General features: G+C 36.6%; 1 protein-coding gene across 1 annotated transcript; it reads right to left on the bottom strand.

Annotated features, from left to right (window-relative positions):
- Positions 1-60: 60 nt before the first annotated feature.
- ecm1b (extracellular matrix protein 1b) lies at positions 61-11,995 on the bottom strand. The gene is made up of 9 exons (XM_028471693.1): positions 11,791-11,995; positions 7,832-7,888; positions 7,393-7,461; positions 5,998-6,278; positions 4,347-4,552; positions 1,891-2,179; positions 1,578-1,759; positions 1,310-1,397; positions 61-580 (listed from the first exon to the last, which is right to left on the bottom strand). The coding sequence occupies exons 1-9, from the start codon at positions 11,858-11,860 to the stop codon at positions 395-397; spliced, it is 1,428 nt and encodes a 475-aa protein (XP_028327494.1). The 5' UTR covers positions 11,861-11,995; the 3' UTR covers positions 61-394.
- Positions 11,996-13,302: the final 1,307 nt, after the last annotated feature.

The following is a 13,302-nucleotide window of genomic DNA, read 5'->3' on the forward strand; positions in this document are numbered from 1 at the left end:
GGACATTTTGAAATATTATTTCTTGCATGCAAACTGTTTCAAAGCAAGGCACAAAAATGGTATAAGTATTTCAATTTTATTAAAACTGTTGCAGAGATGATTTTAACACAATGTGGTGTGTATTTTTTATCCAAAATGTTTGATTAGCAGGTGAAAGCCATGGTGGTACACTGACAGTGATGATGATCTGTTTAAAAAAAAAAAAAAGTATACAAAGTGTAGATATTTGTCTATGTAAATGTAATGATGCTTATCCTGTCACCACAGAAATCACTATAAAAGTAAGATTTTAGGTGCAATGTTTTTTTCGGCTCAGTATTTAAAAAAAAAAGCCACCAATCACTATTTCTGCAGATGGCCAATTGCCAATAGCAGCAGCAGATAGACACTGGGTTTAGGAAAGAGGGCATATCTTCCTCTTCTTCTGACGTAAGACATCAGCCGCTTTAGTGACGGCGTCCATAAGGACATCTGACACGCAGTGTGGCGTCTCATGTGAAGGCAGCTCACAACAGCGGCGCACAGCTGGATTAGAAATCTTCTTCTTTGATGAACACAGACTCTTTGACATCTCCACAACCTATGGACACCAAGAACAAATTACAATTATTACATGAACAAAGGAATTGTGTTTGGAAATTAATATATATTTATGTACTGTATATACTGTATCGATAGTCTGCCCATGCTTGTATGTATATATACATGTGTAAGTGTTTGTGTACATGTTCTATATGTATATACTGTTTGTATAACTGGATACATATGTGTGTGTAGATATATGTAAAATTCTGTACATAAACTTTTCCCCTTTTATAACACATAACTAAATTGTAAATTTTGTTCTACATATACATACACACACACATATATATATATATACTGAAACCCGATTTTCATTTTATTTTATTCTATTTTATTTAAAGCTGAACTAAAGACATATTTATTTAGGAAAGCTTTTAAGTGTTAATTCTTGTGTAGTTTTATTGTGTTTTTAGATGTAGCACTTTGAGATTTCTTGGAATTAAAAGTGCATTATAAATTATTATTATTATTATTATTATTATTATTATTATTATTATTATTATTATTATTATTATTATTATTATTAAATGTAGCTATCTTTTTTAATATTTATTATTTTTGTGTGTACATCATTCTATGTCACACTTGCTTTGTCAATGTAAACTTGTTTCTCATGTCAATAAAGCTGTTTTGAATTGAATTGAATTATCTATTACTAAAACCTCTTTACTGTTGTTGTGGTATTTTCTCTGTGTATCCACAACCTTTATGCTTATTTACTAACCTTTTCAAAAGAACATGTAGTCCTATCTTCTTTTGATAGAGGACAGCATTGGCGAACAATTTTCTTGAGAGGGAAACCAATAGAGAATCTGCGACACAAACATGTTTTTAGTTTCCTTCTAGAACTAATATGTCTCACAGAACGGGCTTCGTGTGATCTGAGCCACTGAGATGATAAAAAAAAAAAAAAAAAGAAATAACAGGGAAGAATTGTTGTTAAGCAATGAAATAAAAGCATGAGACTGATTAAGTAAGAGATGATGTCTTACTTCTTCATGATTATTTTGTGAGTCACACATATGTTGCCAAGCGAGAGTTCCTCTGAAGCAGAGGTGGAGTTATAATGCGGGTCTGGAGAAGTGGACTGGAAGCAGCTGGAGCGATCTTCAGCAGAACAGCAGTGGAAGTCGTTGTCGTCAGCCACACAGAACCTGTTCAGCTCATCTCGCCACTGAAATTCAAACAGATCCTGATTCAGAAACCTTTCAGTGGAGGGCGACACTGTTAGCCAGTGTTGGGGTCAATTACATTTTTCAGTTATAATTGACTCCAACCCTGTTGTTAGCCAGTTTCTTTCTTTACCTTCTGGTCAGCACAGGTCAGCAAACCTTTCTTCTTTTTGCAGCACTTCTTGAAACCCTTTTCGATGCGGTTTACGGTTTTGGCCTGACGAGCCAACCATTCATAGCCCACAGCTGGAATACACTTGATGTTATAGACGGGGCGAAGTTTCTGATGGCTACACAGTGAGCCAACGGTGTCTGCAGATGGTCGTCCAGGAGGAAAGTTGATGTCAATATTCTGGGACGACGCTAACTTCTTCACCGTCTTTCTTCGATAAGCACTACCACTGTGGAGAGCCATCTGCGTCCTGTTGGATTCAAAACACATTTTCACACCAATGTACGTAAAAGCCCATAAACCCATCAAAGACAATCTGTGTGAAATCTGAAATCAGCTTAATCTTGTTCATTTTGGTTAAAAGTACTGATTACAATGACAACTTTCTAAATAAACCCTTTCCACATGAATACTAAGAGATATTACTGTTTATCTGTTTTTAAAACACACCATCATCAAATGCTTAATACTAAGGCCCGCACTGTCTGTAATGCTCAAGTTATTTCTAAGTAGTGCATTTTTGATAAAATGTATCAAACTGTGTGTGTGATAAAATACTTGTTTTTGTGTGTGTATGTGTGCGCTGCAGGATAACCACAAAGGTCTTTGTGCAAGCATTAAAAATAAAATAATATTCACACAAACATTAACAGTGAAAAACTAAATTATAATAATCATACACGTCAGAAGCATAAATTAAGCTTTAAAGTCTGTCATCACATGTTTCACCAAGATCTAGTTATAAAGATCATTACTTACCCTGTGAAAAAGCAAAATAAGCTACTATTCATTATTAACTGAACATAATTGCCCTTAAGGGTTTTTATGAGAGAGCGTATTTAATTTTACTTTCTTTCAGCAGCCCAGTCGCTTATAGGCCTTATTATTTAATGTACACACGAATGGGGTCAAGTTAAGCATTTCATTTTTGTGAGAATGAGAAATTAGAGCTGTTTGGAGTGCAAAAAAAAGCAATTAACTGCATTTTTTTTTTTTTGGGGCGTTGTTTCTCTCTAATGAATTAATCATAATTGATGCGTTAAAGGGGCGGTATTATGAAAAAAATCACTTTATAATAGTTTTGCTACAGTGATATACATCCCTTTAGCCTCATTCAGAGAGACAAAGTTGGAAAAAGTTATGTTTCCTCCCTCCCTTGTTATTCCACATTTTGTAAAAAGTCAGCTCCAAATGGGCGAGTTGGATCTTTCTCGCGTTGTGACGTCATAGCCACGGTCATGGGCGACCGTGGCTCAGGTGGTAGTGGGTCGTCTACTGATCGAGAGGTTTGAGGTTCGATCCCAGTACCTGACTATGTGTCGAAGTGTCCTTGAGCAAGACACTGAACCCTAAGTTGCTCCCAGTGGTCGACTAGCGCCTTGCATGGCAGTCCTGTCCCTCTGGTGTGTGAATGTGAGAGTGATTGGGTGAATGAGCTGATATGTAAAGCGCTTTGAGACTGCTTCAGTGTGGTGATAAAGCGCTATATAAAATCAAGTCCATTTACCATTTACCATAACACGGAAACTCCTGACAATCCTGGCTCCTCCTACCCTATAAGAATGTAAGCTACTCCCACTCCAACTATCTCACAGCTAAAACAAACACTGCAGTTTAATATATAACATATATCATACTTTATTGTCATATATGTAAAGCTACATACACAAAATGTGTTCTCTGCATTTAACCCCTCCCTGAAGAGCAGTGGGCAGCAATGGTAGCACCAGAAGCATTTTTAGTACCCGTTATACCGCCTCTTTCGTGTTTGTGACACAATGCGACGCAGCGGTTGGACAAAACAGTGGACTATCACCTTGAATGGACTATTCCTGTAATCAGTAGTGTAGACGATGACAAAAAGCGACGTAGCAGCTCCGGAAAGAGTTTGAAGCAGGTGACGCAGCTAATTTACTCTGCTGTTGCTGCTGCTGCAGCATGGCGCACACACATATTGAAACAGTGTTTGTCTGACTCACAATCACAGTAGCCGCTTAAATAGCCATGTGTTTTACTGTAATGTGCAGTTTTTGGGCTGAAAACAATAACAACAGTGTGTGGCTAGCAAAAGAAAATGGCTTTTGGTGATCACTGATCCCCCTCGCAAGAGCGAGGCATGAAGTCAGCGTCTACGGATAAGCCCACTCATGAATATGCATAGTAGGCCCCAAAACAGCCCGTTTTTAGAACTGCTCAGAAAGTCACTTTTCAGAGGCTGAAACTCTGGACAACAGGCAAGTTTGGGAAAATAAAACTGAAATACTATGTTGTTGGGGTTCTTAGAACAAATGGAGATGAGTGAAAAATTGCGTAATATCGCACCTTAAAAATCTGAGCCCTATTTTTTTAAACACACTGAAATAATATGACATTTATTTTGAAATCCAATACTATGTGTTCATCAGTCATCTGCATACCTCGTGCAGCGGCTGGGGTCAAAGGTGAAGTTGGCATTAGCTGGAAGCGGGGTCACTGGCACCACTTCTGTTGGGTCGTAGTTTGGGTTTGGAGCATCGTTGTTAAAGCAGTTCAGTCTGCGGCTGCCTTTCAGCCAACAGCAGTGAAAGAGGCGATCTTTGACTGATGAGTCCTCCTCACAGAACAGTTGAACGGACAGCTCCCACTGCAGCACGTACAAACAGAGGAGGACAAGGTGGAGGCCATCATAAAAAATGCTCACACTTTACGTCTTGGTTAATGAAACCAGAGTATAAGAAAATATTTGACCTATGACTTGCACTTTTGTAAAAACTGTAACAATCAAGGGCAGAGGATTGAGATAATGTTTTTTCAAAGTCACAAAAACAGACCCGCAGCCTCATTGCTACTCATGCCAAGGCCTGTTTGTTATGTCTAGCTGGATGTTACGGGTTTATCGACTGAAAGCGCCCAAGGCTGAAACACTTTGGTTCGGCTAATGCTCTCACTTCTGAAATGTGAGGAATGCTTCGTGCCCTGCTTATATTTCGAGGGTATTTCGAAAAACATTCAAAGAAAACACACAATGTTTGGTTAGCACAACTGGGTCACAGTAGAATCTTAGACTGCATCTAATTCTCTTTATTCATGTGGATGAGATGGGAAAACATTAGTTTACAATTGACTTGTTATCCATGATAAAACACACACTGGGTGTTTTAATCAAACTGCATTAGTTTGTGAATCAATTTGTAGACAAATGATGAAAATCCATTTTGTGAGGCAAAAATAAGATACAGTAAACAGAAGAAGTTGCAGTGCAATAGACACACAAAGCAGTACAGTAACACTCAGGGTTGGGGTCAATTACATTTTTCGCTTACAATTACGTTTTCCATTACCCGTGTTCAATTACAATTCAATTACGATGACAGTAACCGGCATTTTTTCCCAATTACAATTCAATTATAAATATTTTATTATCCTTAGAAAATCAATTACAATTACGTTCTCAATTATTAAAGTTCACTTTCAATTAATCACAATTACTAAGCCTTTAATATATAAGTTAATAAAAGTTCAAAAGTACAAAACCTTCCACTTGTGTTAGCTTTTCTGTTAGCATCTCTTATGATAACAGGTCCTAAATCAGCTGTAAAATACACTAAAAACAAATATTCATCATCTAAAGTCTTTCTCATCTATTGGTTACCTTGCTAGGATTCCTAATTAATGAAAATATAGATTTAAATATTTTTGGTGAGGGCGTCTGAGCCTTTTTTATGTCATTATATCCCTGGATTATTTATTTATTTTTTTTAAATGTTAAATGTGGGAAAGCTTGATATGAAACATATTATAATAATTCTTAACTACATATGTACTGTAACATGGTTCTCCAGTTTTGCCTTAAATTATAATTGACAATTTCTATAGAAGTCAATTATCTAAACCCAGTAACAATTTAATTATGATTACGACAGCAACAGATTTTTAAGATAACAATTACAATTAGGATTATGCCATAATTGTAATTAATTATCAATTACACGATTATAATTATAATTGGCCCCAACCCTGGTAACATTTATACGCTGTAAAAAAAAAAATAAAAAAATAAAAAAGGGCTGACTTGGCAAGACAACATACCGCCTGTGTGGCACAACAAAGTGTCATTTCCTTCTCTGAGGTTTGGTTCCTTTCGCAGCATGAGTCGAACCACGACTCCACGTTATTAACCGCGCTGGCCCTTCGCCTCTGTTGGCCAAAGCCACTGTCAGGGAAGTAAGACGTTGGGTAACGCGGACGATGGTTTCCATGGAGACAGATGGCCTGGAGATTGTCAGAGGTCGGTCGGCTGAGGGGAAACTGAACGGGGTAGTTCAGAATTGGAGGGCCACCCATAGACCGAGGACCAAAGCTTGGTTGTCCTTCAAGCAAAACCATAAAATCAACTTATCATTTGGAAAGTAGTGAAATAAGAAGGTAGTAAACTTTAACTATCAAAATTTAACTATCAAAAAAATGAGAAAGAAAAATGAAAGAAAAAGAAAGGGAGGCTGATTTGATTGGAAGATAAAATAGAATATTAGTGTTTTTCAAAGTTTTTTAGCTCAATTACCCCTTTATCTTACTTTTGAATCCAAGAACCCCCTTATGTTCGACTACAACATTTTACTCAGAATTCTGTATAAAAAAAACACTATAGAGCATAATGATGGAATGCATGAGTGATAATACACATTTAAAAAAATCTACTTTTGTAAATAAGTGGATGAAACAGTATTTAGTGCATCCTGAATAGACTTATTTATTTTAGTTTTCATCATTTACAGTCATCTCCCTCCTGGTGTGGTACCAAGACTGACCTTTGTATTTTTAGTTCATGTTCTAATCAAGATCATTTTTATCATAATTCTGTGTGTTTTTGTGTAATTTTGTATGTTTGTTTGTCTGTTTTTTTATTATTCAGTATATTTTTCTCTTTTTTTGTGTGTTTTTGGTGTTGTTTTTGTGTGTTTTTGGTGCTATTTAAATTATTCTCTCAGTGTGTGTGTTTTTGGTGTCATTTGGTTGTTTCTTATGTCGTTTTGTATGTTTCTCTATTTTTTTTGTGTGTGTGTTGTAGTGATCTTGTGTATTTTTCTCGCATTTAGTGTGTCTTTGTTGCCATTTTGTATGTTGCTCTCTCTCTCAGTGTGTGTTTTGATGTCGTTTTGTGAGTTGCTGGTAATATTTAGTATGATTATCATTTTTAACTAAAAAATAAACATTACAAAACCCCATATTTTTAAATCATTTCATTTGTCAATTTCCCTCTCTCTCTCTCAGGTAACACCTGTAGCGTCATCATGTACCTCCATTTGAGAAACACTGAAATAGATCATATATTTTTCTCTTAAAAGCGTCCTAATTTGTTCAATTTGGAAATCCACTGAGAAAGTAGGCAAACAAAGAATGAAAGGAAATTAAACTCTATCTGACAGTGCTGTGTACTGTATATTTGCAGTTATGTTAGAAAACACAGTCTGAAAAGTGTCTTACTCAAAGGGTCAAAGGGATTCAGATGGTCCTTCGCTTGCTGTGTCATTAACAACTCTGGCTGCTGCATCTCTGAGTTCAAAACAATAGATTTACACAGATGTTTGCAGCACATCAAACACTAGACACACACAACATTTCCGCACTTGAACCTGACCTACATTCATAGACATTGCCACAACTTGCCCATGGTCACAATGAACACAAAACATCTGGATCTAACTTAGGGATACTACAGGGGAATTTCCACTCGCTGTGATTTGACCATGAATTTTACAGACATTACAAAAAATAACACAAAATTAATCTATTTGAGAAAACTGAACTCGTAACATGTTGTCAATACATAAACTCAGCCTTTAACAGGGTTAAAGGTCTATGAAATTCTGCCCTTATGGAGATTCTGCACCCACATGTGAATGACACACACACACACACACACCTTCCAAGAGTTTTTCAAAGTCAAAGGTGACCTCACGTTGCTCAACGTTGTACTCATCTGAAAAGTTGTGAAGAGAAGAAGAAACACATAAAAATGAAACAAAGTTACCACATAGTTGCCCAACTCTCACTTATTTACTTTCTCTTGGCAATACATTCACTGAGGAGGTTGCCAGTAAACATTCTGCTATTCAGAGTCTTAAGCCAAAAGACAGAAGTGATACCCTGGGCCTGTAGGAAATACCATTTCAAAGGTTAAGTTGACATTGGAAGTTGGTTAAGGAGGTATTAAGCAAGTTAATGCTGTGTCATGAATGTAAAAACTCGGTCACTGTTTTATAGCCGACATATTTTCAACATTTAACTCACTTTTCTTTCATTTGAGACAAATTCATGTAAAACAGCATGTTCTGTAACATTGTTAAAAATGTGTTAACATTGAAAATAAATATAAATGTAAAAGTTAAATATAAATATAAATATTAAATGTAAATCTAAATGTTAAATCGGTTGCCAAGTGTAAAGCTAAATGTTTAGAAATTATACAAAAAGGGCAGGTCAGTGCCTGTCGATCCTGCAGCTTTACACTTGGCGACTGATTGAACATTTAGATTGAACATATAGATTTTTTTTTAACATTTTTAACAATGATATAGAACAGTGATTCTCGACTGGTGGGTCAGGACCCAAAAGTGGGTCACGGACCTATACTGGGTGGGTCACGGACAGCTGGTCAAAAATGACTAAATAAATACTCAATGTCTCTCATGTTGGACTTTTATTTTGATAGGCATGTTGTGAAATGCATGTTGCGCAGGAAAATATATAGATTTAGTATATATGTGTGTGTTTTCAACAGCTATTTTTGAAAACCTATATTTGGTTAGTTGAATTCTAAAAAACAAGTGGGTCGCGATTTAATGACCGTGGCAAAACTTGGGTCCCAGGGTGAGACCAGTTGAGAACCCCTGATATAGAACATGCTGTTTTACATGAATTTTTGTCTTAAATGAAAGGAGAATCAGGTAAATGTTCATAATGTCGGCTATGAAAAAGTGACTGAATTTCTACTTTCTGCACCCCAAAGTATAGCTGCTTATTTTTCATCTTTATCCATTATGATTGAAATATAAGGAATCATGTTTAAATTAAGCCATTACAGTATAAACACTGACACTAATTTTGTGTTTTTGATAATATCAAAGTTTTTGTTTTTTTGTTTCCAATTAAAGATATAAAAACGCAAGGTTCAAAATATGCTTTCCATACCACCCAAGAAGATCTTTGACAAATGACAGGAAAACAGTAATCACAATTCATGATACTTTACAATAATATAAGATCAATAAAACATTTTTAAACCTTCAAACAGATTCTTTATGTTCTGTGAGTTGTAGAAGAGACACCTCAGTAATACATCTACCTTATAGTTCCTCTGTTTATTCATGTTAGAGGAGGGAGTGTAATATGAAGCTGGACAAATATATCCGGGAAATCTATCACTTAACCAAACATTCGCCGTCATAGAGCAGCTGTACTACGAAGGTGGTTATCAACATGTTAACTTAACCCAGGGTTATCCAACCTTGATCAGTACACGCTCACATAAAACAGTTGGAGAATGCTGTGTCTGACCAATCAAAAACACAGATTTACCCCTGTAAGAAGCTAACCAGCGTTGTAGTACAGCACACACTAAGTAGATCCCGTAAGTTAGTACGATAAGAGGAAATCCAGCTTCGTCGTACTGTCTCCAAATGCCTCCCCAACAAAAAAAACAAACTTTTTTACCTCCTTAATTATTATTTTCTTTCTGTTTCTTTGCTAATTTGTTATATTTTGTAAGAGTTGCCTCTAGAATTGACAGACGTAAAATAGATAAATAAAATTCTATGGTATGTCTCTTTCATACCTTAAAATGTGTCTTAAATTGTAAAATATCTGTTTGAAAGATTACTATAAACCTTGGATGGCAATACATTTTTCATGGCTTCATCATACTAAGAATAAATAAGTGGTTATTCCAGGTTTTCTCTTTGTTTTTTCTAACAATAAAGATTAGCAGTTTTTGAGTTTTATTTTCTATTGCTGGTAAACTGCCATGTACAACAGATCAACCACTGAGTGTCGATGGGACTGTTAATGATTTTGTTTACTCCTCGTGATTTATGTTTGATCTATTGCCCTCAGGCAAATACCAACAGAATAAAAAACAAGATTTCTTTCCCCAGAGCCATAATCACTCAGAACTCCCACACTCACTGACATCCTCCATGTACTTAGGCCTAGGTTTTCTCGGGTACCTCTATCGTTTGTACATACTCGTATTTTAGATCCATTTATTCCTATTGTCACTTATTCATTTACACATTTTTGTCTGTTTTATCTTATACTGTTTTGAATATTTAACTGCACTGAATGTTGTTGTACTGTTTGTATATTCACAATAAAAGGCATCAATGTACTGTATCTACTAAATCACTGTTAAAAACACAGAGCTTTTGAGCTGATTGTAAATTTCATGTTTTGTCACTACTGTAGTTATGAACCTTTCTTAGAAGGCCAAATTCGAGCACGCCTGCCAGCACATTAGAGGGTTGCAGGGAGATTTCCAGTAGTTGAACACAGCCTTCTTTCCTCTTTTGGTTGTTTACCAAATATTGTGACATTTTTGCCTCTGAAAGGGATCTTATCGATAGATTTCTACTTTAAAACAAAAACATGATTGTCACGTTCACTGCACTACTTTTCAGTATTTGAACTTGTTATTCTGTGCTGGGATGTTTCTGGTGTATGGGGTGCCAAATGTAAAAACCCACTTTTCATAGCTGACATATTTTCAACATTTTCATACTTCTTTCAATTGAGACAGATATTCTATATCATTTTTACAAATGTGTACACATGAAAAATAAATCTAAATGTAAATGTTAAATATAAATATTGATGTTAAATATAAATGTAAATGTTAAATATAAATATTGATGTTAAATATAAATGTAAATGTTAAATATAAATGTAAATGTTAAATATAAATGTAAATGTTAAATATAAATGTAAATGTTAAATATAAATGTAAATGTTAAATCTAAATCTAATTCCATCCATCCATCCATTTTCATACCCACTTATTCCCGTTTTATCAGGGTCGCGGGGGTCTGCCGGTGCCAATCTCCAGCTCTCATAGGGCGCTGGGCGGGGGTACACCCTGGACAGGGCGCCAGTCCATCACAGGGCAACACAGACACAGACAACCATTCACTCCCTCATTCACTCCTATGGGCAATTTAGAGACTCCAATCAACCTTACAGTCATGTTTTTGGATTGTGGGAGGAAGCCGGAGTACCCGGAGGAAACCCACGCAGCACGTGGAGAACATGCAAACTCCACACAGAAAGGACCCAAGTTCACCCCAGGGCTTTTAGCTTTACACTTGGTGATCGATTTAACACTTAGATTTAGATTCAACAAATAGATTTAATGAAAGAAATATGATCTGAATTTGAGGAAAGTCAGCTAAATGTTCAAAATATGTCAGCCATGAAATAGTGACCAAGTTTTTACATTCTGCACCACATATTGGTGAGGCCCAATGTAAACAAAGTTGGGCACCTGTGTGGATTACATCAAAATTTGTCTTATGCCCATAATATAGGACATGGCAATCATTTTAAAAAGTAAATCAATCCAGAAAAACCTAAAGAAAAAAGTGTTGGAAAAGATACATTTGTTAATAATTTATCAAAACTAAATTAGATAGTAAACCAAATATTGTACATTATCGGGGAATGTAGAGGTTGAGCTGTTATAGCACATTATTCAGTTAAGGGATCTTATTCAAAATAAGGAGAAAAATAAGTGTGAAAACAAATCTCCAGCAGCTGTGAAGCATCAGCAAACAGCATAAACACGTTATGACTCATAAAATCCCACAACATAAACATAGTCAGTGATCAAACCTTCAGAGGCTGAGCTCAGTAACACCAAGGCCAGAAAAGTAGCCCAGAACAGGGTCCAGGTGGAGTCCATGGTGCAGCTGTGTCTCCTGCTCGGTTTGTCCCACTGACAGTCCTCAGACACGGGCACAGCTTCACTCTGAGCTGGTGAAAGGAGAGGAGCAGAGAGAGTGTCTGTAGAATGGAGGACAGCCCGTTTTATGGCCGGTGTGGAGCTTCAGGGAGCCTGGGGGGAGGAGGGAGGAAGTTTTTCCTCCATGACTCATTCAGCGTGTGTTTAAATCCTGGGTGCTGCTGCTGGAAAATGGAGGAATGAACCAGGTCACTGAACTGAGTCCTGACATGGACATGATGTTGCTCATTAGTAAAGTTTGTCATTTTTAATTGCTTTACATACTTTTCCTAGATTATTCATATGTTGTGCTTCACCACATTTTGGGCCCTGGGTACTGACCATCTTTTTGGGTGGGCCTCTACTGTAAGTATAGCTTCGCCTGGAACCTATACTAGTATTCTTGCATTATTATATAGAAAGTGTCTATTTGTACGAATGCTGTACGGACAACCCTCGGTGCTATTGGTGCATTTATCAAAGTACACGTACTTCGGTAAATGTACCGGTACACGTAGTTCGGTAAATGCGTCTTAGGGATAGGGTTATCGCAACAATTTTTAGGGTTAGGGTTAGGTTTACGGTTAGGTTTAGTCTTATTCACGTGACCTAAACTGGCCAAAGGGGCCGCTGCGTATGGATAGAATGTTGGTATATTGATAAGGCAGCCGTACGGATAGCCACAGCTTTATTTTTTCTTCACAATAACTTAATGACTTAATATCCATGCTTGTATTTTATAAACCTGTTCTACAATACTTTAGAGGTTTATTAAATATTTTTTGAGAAAAGACATGGTTTCCTGCTGCTGTCTATCTCCCACTCCTTGTCACATCCACAGTTCAGACCATAGACATATCAACAATATCTAAGCAATAAGTGACAGATACTTAAATGTCGTTTGATTTATTAGTTTTTTAACTTTTGATTTGGTGGAATAATTTAAGACAAATTGCAGGATTTTGGAAAAACGTTGAGTTCTTTCAAACTGAATTAGGAATTTACACATTCTATCATGTTTTCTCTGTCATTTTCACATTCAACTGCAGGCCGAATCGGATTCTTTGAACGGCCTTGAGTTTAACACATATGCTTTAACTCCTGAGCCACATGTGCTCCCTTGCCCCTCCTCTGTGGCTCAGTGACCAATCACCTTTGCTCATTTGTTGTCATTCAACAATGCTTATTTACAGGTGGAGTTTGTAATCCTGTTTAGAAACACTTTTTGCTATTCTGGGTGAAATGGTCCTTCCATCCTGAAGTCAATATATTATCGTTTCATAAAAAGGTGTGGAAAGAGCTGCAATTCTGTAAAAACTCTGACCAATCCCTGCCATTCGGTCCGAATAGAAAGAACCAATCAGATGCCTTCATGTCTCCTGCCCATGCCCTACTCTGTTCCT

This window comes from Gouania willdenowi, chromosome 16, assembly GCF_900634775.1.
Source record: "Gouania willdenowi chromosome 16, fGouWil2.1, whole genome shotgun sequence".
NCBI classification, from domain to species: domain Eukaryota; kingdom Metazoa; phylum Chordata; class Actinopteri; order Blenniiformes; family Gobiesocidae; genus Gouania; species Gouania willdenowi.

What these genes read in the sequence shown, in the direction of transcription:
- ecm1b (XM_028471693.1), bottom strand. Translation starts at nt 11,860, where the DNA reads ATGGACTCCACCTGGACCCTGTTCTGGGCTACTTTTCTGGCCTTGGTG. An exon ending in TTTGTTGTGCCACACAGGCG is followed by an intron (nt 4,553 to 5,997) that starts GTATGTTGTCTT and finishes TACGTGCTGCAG; the next exon opens with TGGGAGCTGTCCGTTCAACT. An exon ending in CACAAAATAATCATGAAGAA is followed by an intron (nt 1,398 to 1,577) that starts GTAAGACATCAT and finishes TTTGTGTCGCAG; the next exon opens with ATTCTCTATTGGTTTCCCTC.